The 9,324-nt window shown below is 33.2% G+C and overlaps 1 protein-coding gene across 1 annotated transcript in view; it reads right to left on the bottom strand.

The window, feature by feature from the left end:
* LOC119836226 (alpha-tocopherol transfer protein-like) overlaps positions 1 to 7,989 on the bottom strand; it is an 11,178-nt gene extending 3,189 nt beyond the window's left edge. Inside the window, exons 1-5 of the mRNA XM_038361496.1 lie at positions 7,853 to 7,989; positions 4,596 to 4,734; positions 1,341 to 1,494; positions 802 to 906; positions 343 to 490 (exon numbers count right to left, since the gene is read on the bottom strand). Coding sequence (XP_038217424.1) covers positions 343 to 490; positions 802 to 906; positions 1,341 to 1,494; positions 4,596 to 4,731 — 543 coding nt within the window. The 5' untranslated portion in view covers positions 4,732 to 4,734; positions 7,853 to 7,989. The remainder of the gene's footprint in view (positions 1 to 342; positions 491 to 801; positions 907 to 1,340; positions 1,495 to 4,595; positions 4,735 to 7,852) is intronic.
* Between the last annotated feature and the right edge of the window lie 1,335 nt (positions 7,990 to 9,324).

Below are 9,324 nucleotides of genomic sequence, written 5' to 3'. Positions count from 1 at the left end.
TTAAAATAAATCATCAACAGCTAACAGACAAAATATATCAATGAATAGGTACATCAATTATTCGTATAACCAGAATACAAAATAATCATTATGTTTTTCATTAATTTTTAGCTGACTACAAAAAAGGAGGTTTGCAATCCAATATAAATTGTATTTTTTTTAAAGTGAATTTGTTGCATCAGACCTTTCGACTTGTTTAATCAATTTCGTTGATTCTTTTTTTTTACTTAAAAACTGATACCATTCGCGTGGTTCGTAGAAATTCGATCTAGTTCTAACACTATAAAATGGTTTAGTTTTTTATTAACAATATTTATATCGGTAGTTTTGTTGCCATCGCACCTGTAAATAGTACAAATACTGCTGCAGATTGATCAAGTCAATTCTGGCCACATGCCCCAGGGTCATTCCCTCGAAGTCTATCACGAAGGTAACACCGGGCCATGTGCCTTCCTCGTATTGATAGAATTCTAGAACCATGAAAGCAGCTCTGAAAAGAATTAATTAAATATAAATTTAAATTAAATTATAAGCACGCTATAATAAATTGAACTTTGACCTTCTGCCTCCTGCATTATACAACACGTGACATTGACATATACATCCAACAAATCTGCATTGTAATGCAAGAACAATGATACATCAATCAAGATACGTGGACGGAATATGTTCTCCTAAAATACATACTAAAATACCTATTGAATATATATTAATTATTTAAGTGCCATTCATTTAGACATTATTAACAAATTTATGAGCATATTCTGATAGCATAAATCGCAGAATAATAAATAAGCTTACTTGATAGCGTCAGTAAAAACAAACGCTTTGGGGTCTGTGTTTAGGAAGTGTGTGTAGAATATAGCATAACCCTCTTTTGTTCTGGTGGGCAGGAGTGTGAGTAATCTGAAATGTAATACATAATTAAATAATTATGTTTGTAGTAATGATAAATAATATACATAATAAGTTATGATAAATAATTTAAAGATCCTATAGGTACAAACGAGTAAAAGCACAATTAGCCAAATTAATTATTAAAATATTTTATATGCAAGTAAACGTCATGATGTTCCTGCTATTATACAAAACATGCGAATTTTCGAGGCCCGTTTCCTTTTCCTCATCCCGTACGAACTGTTCATGGGCGATGGTGATCGCTTACCATCAGAAAAACCAACAGCTCAGTTGCCCGCTATGGCTAGGGTATAAAAAAATATTGATTTTCCCTATAACAAAATTATAGCTGATGCTGATGCTGATGTGAGTCAAACGTAAAATAAAAATGCAGATTGTATATAATTCTATATCATATAATAATCATGATACAATATACTCACAGATTGTTCAAGGTCCGTTCGACACCAGCATCGAACCTGCGATCCTTAAAATATTGTGTAAATAGTGTTTTCAGGGTGAAATGTAGGTCTATCACTTGCTTCGTGACACCTGTACTTCGGTTGCAGGAGTGATACGCCAGGATGAGGTCCATGTCTGAAATTGTATCAGATTAGGTGTGTACCCGAAGGGTGAAATGGACTCCACGGTATAAAGAGCGAAGTACTGATGAAACGCAGCTTATAACACAAAATGACGACTTGGAATTTCTCACATATTAATTATGTATATATTTTCTGATGTGGGAGTCGGGCACGCTTCGGCACGAATTGTGCCAGCTCGCGCAGGTCACACTGATTTTTTTTGTATGTCATAGAGGGTAACTGAGTTGGTAGTCGCGTGATGGTAAGGGATCACCACCACCCATGAACATTTGAAGAGGCAGGGTCGCTGCAAATGCGTTTCCCGTTATTAAGGAGTAAAGGATAGCTAGATAGGCGAAAATTGACGATGAGAATAAAACAATGGATAGGGAAGGGCGATGAAAAGGATACGCGCCTGTGTCTTCCCCAATCACCGAAGGAAACAGTACATGGCAAGCTACTATTTCAAACTACTATTTCGTTCTTATATTCTGTGGGGGTGTGGTATCTTTCCCGATACGAGCTGGCCCCATTCGTGCCGAAGCGCGCTCGACTCTCACACTCAAAAATACGTGACACAATAGAATAGTTCCTTAGTTTATTGCCAAAAAATGCAAATGCTTCAATCATAACATTTTACTCATAATATCATACCATGATATAAACACAGATTGTCAACATAATTGGCCCTATAATAAGATATATTACACGGAGTTTGCTGTTTGTCCATTTATATACACGTGTAACTTCAGTGAATAGATAAAATTACCACTACTACTACTGTCTTCGATAAATTACTTACAATGTAACAGATAATTCGCGTGCGAAATTTAACATAAACGACAAACGACGTTTTGTTAATTAAAAATCAAGTTCTATGTTCAATCAAACAATCAAGAACCTAATATCAGATTTTCAAAATCATTAATATCCAAAAACACATTTTTTGTAATAGGGATTTAAATGTACAGTATTCTTTATATATGTTCTTGATAGATAGATAGAAAGATAGAATAAAAGTTTATTAAAAGAAGACATTAAATACATGACAATTACAAAATAAGACAATTAAACAAAGAAAAATTACCATACAGAGGAAAAATACAGGACGGAGACAAATGTGCACTGTGTTCTTAAAAAGGGTCTTGGCTCAGCATAAATGTCAGTCAACGAAACCGTTATAATTGAGTGAGAAAAAATAATCCTACTAATCCTACTTCCTACTAATAATATTATAAATACGAAAGTTTGTAAGGATGTGTGTGTGTTTGTTGCTCTTTCACGCATAAACTACTGATCCGGTTGCAATAAAATTTGGTACGTAGATAGCTGGACAACTGGAATAACATATAGGCAACTTTTTATCCCGATATTCCTACGGGATATGTACTTACGCGGGTGAAAATGTGGGACGCAGCTAGTATTAACTACATGGAATAAAGTGTAGTGTACAAATAGGTGAAATAAATAATAATAATAATAAATTGATGATAATAGCTTTAAGGACTAATCTAGTGCAAAGTTAAGGCGTCTACGACAGAATCAAAACTGCAGACAATGAGGAAAGACAAATTATGAAATCTATACCCTACGTAGTAGCTAACGATTTTAATCAGCCATTTCGACAGTGACATATAAGTAACTACCTGTTTCTCACAATAATTCATTGTAGTAGTAACTACATATGTGAATCATCCCAAGCATTATAGCTACACAAGTTTCAAAACAAAACAATTAAACTGGTCTTAAATCTATTTGCATAATTCCCTTTCTTGAATTATACAATGTAAATTGGGTTCCACCAGTTCCACCAGTGCCCAAGCACAGGCGAAGACTGGGTGACGTATGAACGGATAATTCAGGCTGGACTATTATTTTTCAGTTTCATCATCATCATCAGCCCATACATGTTCCCACTGGCGGGACACAGGCCTCCTATAAGGGTTCAGGCCATAATCCACCACGCTGGCCAAGTGCGGGTTGGCAGATATCACATGTCGTCGAACTTTTGATTCTTGGACATGCCGGTTTCCTAACGATGTATCCCTTTACCATTTTAAGCAGTAGTGATGTTATCCACATATGCAGATAAATTGAAAAATCAATTTATTTCCTGCACGCTCGCCCGGTCTCGAACCCCGTCTTATCAATTTTGAAGTCCGAAGTTCTCACCACTGAGCCACCACTGCTATTTTTTTCAGTTTACTCCTGATAAAATCCCGCTGCACCCCTTAGGGTGTGTAACCGTAGTGACTAGACAGAGATCACTAAATAGTGACTAGGTAACTCTAGTGCTCAGAGATTTTATTATATATTTCTGAAACTCTATGTAGGTATATAGCGATTATTTTATAGTTAATGGTATAAAATGCAACCTAGCTTCAAAAATTTCATCTATTTTCAATCGAAAATTGGTGACAATCCATCAACTTGATTTTAATCAAATTTGCGCACCGTGTGCTTTGATCCAACTTAAAAAATAAATTACTGCCTGGGCGTGTAGCTAGTGTATTTATAGAATCTATACAATTACTTAGTGAAATAGCCCGGTGCTTAATAGGCTGCTTAGCGGCCAATTTAGCTGCAGGTACTATTTATTTATTTTTTCTTCGCTACATGTAATTATGAAATAAATACCATTATATCATTGTGCCCTATACGTTCGTATAAATACGGTGATTGTGAGAATCGTAACATCCAATTATAGAAAAAAATTACTATTTAAATGCATAATAGCTTTTAAACAACCACTTATTGTTTACAATTTTCAATGTCGTGTCTTTGAAGTGAGTATCAATTAGCACGTCATAGCTTTGAAGTATACTAATACCACAGATAACATAATACTACACCACAGACAACATACTACTAATGATATCCTAATACTAACTACGCCACGCGGTTTCACTCGCGGACATAATTACGGGCAAAAACTTATTAAGTATTATACTAATATTATAAACTAGCTGCACCCCGCGGTTTTTCCCGCGTATACGGACTTACGCGGGAAAGAGAAACAAATAACGACGCAAATACTACTGAACCGATTGCAATGCAATTTGGTACGCAGACAGCTCTATGGTGATTGAAGCCGCGGGCTATAGTTATTATCACCTGTTATATGATCGTCAGGTAAATGAGGCTGCGTCTTCAACCACCGCCGGAGTTCCTTCACGTCCGCGGGGGTGATGCCAGTGTTCTTTTTGTATTCATCCTCCAAGGGGAAAGGCAGAATCTCCCCAGCCACCATTTTCTGAAATTTTTAAGATTAACAAACAATTTTACTTTTATACATAAAACTTTTACAACCTACGAAACCTGAAACTTAATTTATTTATGTTTATATTACGCCATGTTACCATTATTTACTTTATTGCATTTTTTAGTTTATTGTTAACAGAATGTCAAACCAAAGGCTGCGGATGTAATTATTATAATAATACATACATTATATGCTACACAATGTTACTAAAATATTTGTCTATTAACTGACCCATGACTATAATATTATGATATAATTCTCTTCTTTTATTTTGAATTTGTACATGAAAAAAACTTTTATTATAATATAAAGTGGTTTAGCAATACGGACATATACAGATCCACCTATTACAAAGGTCAAATAAAAAAAAATATATTTTAAGCACTAAATACGGGCAAGGAAAAATATTTGAACGTGCAACACAACGTGCGTGTTAAAATTAAAACTTGATTAATGTTTCTGTAAGAAGAAAAACTCAACAAGAAATAAATGCAGTTAGATAGCTTAGTTATACACGGATAAATAGAAATAAAAAAAGTTATGCTAACTTTAACGTAAAAAGAAAAAAAAGAAAAATAAATACTGTAGGTTAAAGGTACCGATATCGTAGTGTTCAGCTGATATAAAAAAAAAAAATATTTTCTTTTATTTATTCACACCAAATAGAACTTACTATAATTACAGGTTATTATCCTAATTCTACAGAGTTCTTTTATAAAAAAAACATTGTATATCGTTTTAGAATAGGGTTATTATTAACATAGTTTCCTTGCAAAAAAAAAAATGCGGACCAAAGCTTTATTTTGCAAATCAAAATTTTTTCTCCTACGATTCATTATCCTTGACTGAGGCCAAGGCTAGGTGCATTAGTAATGTCATGACTGAGTTTATAAGTCTGTATTATAATTAAATCCATTTACGAAACTTCGTGTCTTTGGTTTTCGCCGTTGTAGAAATAAATTCTATTCTTTCAAAATTTCTCACTAATTATATGTGCTTTTTTCTACTACCAACTAGCTTTCCGACCGCGGTTACCCCCGCGTAATCAAAAGAAAAATGGACAGAATAGGTATTAGTATAGTATTATTGTTATCTGGAATTATGTTATCTATACTAATACTATAAAGCTGAAGAGTTTGTTTGTTTGATGTACTAATCTCAGAAACTGCTGGTCCGATTTGAAAAATTATTTCAGTGTTAGATAGCCCATTTATTGAGGAAGGCTATAGGCTATATATGTACCACGAGCGAAGCCGGAGCGGACCGCTAGTCTGTCATATAGGAATACCTCGGATCCCCAAATTAATATACGATAATATCCACGTTCCTGTTGGGTTTCTGCGTAAACATTATTCTATGTCCTTACTGATATTGTAACCTACTTAAATGGCACGTAAATTTATAAAAAATAAACAGATATGGGTCATATCTTACAGTTTTAAATTTATTCTATAAAATAACGATGATTAAAAAAAACTGGTTTACTCTAAATTTAAACATGACCTTCAAAGTAATGGATTTAAATATTTTCTTGCATAGGCGGGTTATACGTTTCGAGGGTATAAAGTTAAGTATAAATAATTTTAAGTTCTGTAATGTATTCTTTGATGAAGTTGTGTCTTAAATATACTCATCAAATTTTTCAATGTATTTAAATATTTGCGTGGAGAAGTTAACAAAAAATTAAACATTAAAATAACAAAAAAATTACAACTTTACAAGTCTGCAAGTCTGTTTTTTATCTCAAAATTAATAAGGGGTTGAGTATAAATAAAATAAATATTAAATAGAAGAATAAGAAATAGAATCACATGGAAACTTTATAACATGTAGGTACATAATATACGTTGTTTTCAGATCAATAAAAAAATATCTGTACTAAATATTTGTCCCATTTATATCCTATATTTCCCGTTTTCTCTGATGACAGTTGCTTCGAGACAAAACTAATGAAATGTGGACTATAATACGTATTTTTTGAAATCGGTTGAGTATATTCAGGGATTACTTACCTACCTACAACGCCATAAACACAAAAAAATTTTACCTCTTTTCAAAATTGTCATAGATAAATTAAATTTTACAATTGGTATTCAAGTCACAGTCAGTTGAGGAAATTATGGTTTGTTTATTTAAATAATATATTAAGATCCAAGATTAGCATACAAATGATGTTGGTTCTAGGTTCTTGTTATAATAATAAAATAGTAGGTTACACTTGTATTTTGTAAAAATTTATATTATTTGCGTACTTATCCTACTAATATTATAAATGCGAAAGTTTGTAAGGATGTTTGTGAGTTTGTTGCTCTTTAAAAACTACTGTAACTAATATATTTAAAATGTCTCCATGTAATAAATTTATATAAATCGCACTTTAATCATATAAAATTATTAATACACATAGATTCACAATCATTTAAAAACCGATTTGCTGGAAAATTTAGTTGCATGTTAAATGATTCAATTATCTTATATATAAAATTCTTGTGTCACAATGTTAGTCTCTATACTCCTCCGAAACGGCTTGACCGATTCCTCTGAAATTTGGTAAGCATATTGGGTAGGTCTGAGAATCGGCTAACATCTATTTCTCATACCACTAAACGATAAGAGTAAGGCAGAACAGCGTTTGCCGGGTGCAGCTAGTATTTTTATATATATATATATATTAAACCTGTTAAAAAAACCAGCTAGCGCAGTCGGTTAAAAATTAAAATCTTTAACATTTCACTTCAAGCATTCATATTTTCAAATATTAAACAAAAATCTCTTCTAATCACAAAAGTATTCTCCATTTATTAAATAAAGAAGCGGATAATAAATTATAAAAACCGGCCGGTAAGCCGGTAAGACATTTCCTTATTTCTGTTTGTCTATGATATAACAGCTCCTAGGTGAGGCTCTCTAACATGATTTTATTTATTTTTGTGTTTATTAGATAACATTTTGTTTTGCTTTCTCTAAATCTTAAGGTTTAATACTCATAAATAATTATTAGTAAGTACGAATACTTGTACGTTTAATCTAGATTTTATTGAGTTAGTAGGGTTGCTAAAAAAACCGTTATAAAGCTAATTTATGTATTATTAAAATAAAAACTACTTACGAAGGATTACGGACGATATTATCGCAATTTATTCCGCTTTGTAAGACACGACCGTCCTCACTCAGTTACACCGGTTATTTAAATAAACTTCCTGAAGTAAAACAGAACAGAATTTACTAATAAGTTTACTACTTAATTATTGACCTTTATTGAACTGACGGGCAAGCAAGCATTTATATAGCTCATGTCTTATTTTGATGTATAAGTTTTATTAAAGTTTCATCGAAATCCATTCAGTAGTTTTTAGATAAAAGTGTAACAAACATCCATCAATCCACACTTATAAACTTTTGCGTTTATAATAAAAGCAGTTTTTTGTAAACATACTTAAATATTTGCGATTTTAAATAACAAAAATATTGGCATGTAGTAATTTTAACCATACTAATAATTAATATTATTATATTCCAATAGAGGTAAACCTTTTAAGTTTCCATCAATGTGACAGAAAGCTTAGGTACTATGAAACCTTTTAGCCAAGAGGCAGCTGGATATCAGCTGCCAAGATTTTGCGCTTACTAACTGACTGACCTTTACTCAATTGTATGTACTTTTGAATAAACAATAGGTACACCGTATACTTTTTTTTTATGTCATAGCGGGCAGCTGAGCTGGTGGTTCGCCTGATGGTAAGCGATCACCACCGCCCATAAACATTCGCAAAGGTAGTACCTCCGTGAATGCGCTGCCCGCTTTTATGGGGTAAGGGAAAAGGAAAGGATTAACGACTGGAAAGAAGGAATGGACTAGGACGGGTGAGGAAAAGGAAACGGGCCTCCGGCTCCCCCACTCACCGTACGAAACACAGTGGCATGCCACTATTTCACGCCGGTTTTCTGTGGGGGTGTGGTACTTCCCCGGTGCGAGCTGGCCCAGTTCGTGCCGAAGCGTGCTCGACTCCCACAATACTCCAAATAAATCAAAGTCAAACTTGAGCATTGTTTCATTCAACTAGACTTCATTCGACTTCATCCGAATTGTTACACAATTAATATTTATCAAATTAAGTCACAGAGTGGTTATAAACAATTACATACTGTTATCGTATGAAATATGGAACGTCTTACTTAGTAGTTTAGTATCATTTTATCCGTGGTCTAGTTGTTACTTTAATTTTTAGATCAGTTAACACACCGAGACGGCTAGTATAAGTGTTCATTGACCATATTTTGGTGTGACCGCGAGCTTGCTTCAGAAACAGTAACCAACATGGATAAAAAATTATCCTCTATTGTTATTATTACCCCAAGGTGTATTGTACCCTACATATGAAAGTTGTTTAAGATTTTGTCTTAAAAATTACTGTTGCAATTTTTTCTCACTGCGACCTAAACTGGTACCTACATTATTGATACCTAGGAAGTATTTTCTCAATGCCATAGACGATAATATAAAAAATATCATAAATATTATTTATTAATAAATGAATCAATAAATTCACGTTGCAGTTGACCTTTTCTGACGTGTATTAT

The sequence above is a fragment of the Zerene cesonia genome, chromosome 23 (genome assembly GCF_012273895.1).
Source record: "Zerene cesonia ecotype Mississippi chromosome 23, Zerene_cesonia_1.1, whole genome shotgun sequence".
Taxonomy (NCBI): domain Eukaryota; kingdom Metazoa; phylum Arthropoda; class Insecta; order Lepidoptera; family Pieridae; genus Zerene; species Zerene cesonia.
This window is presented reverse-complemented; position numbering and strand designations above follow the sequence as displayed.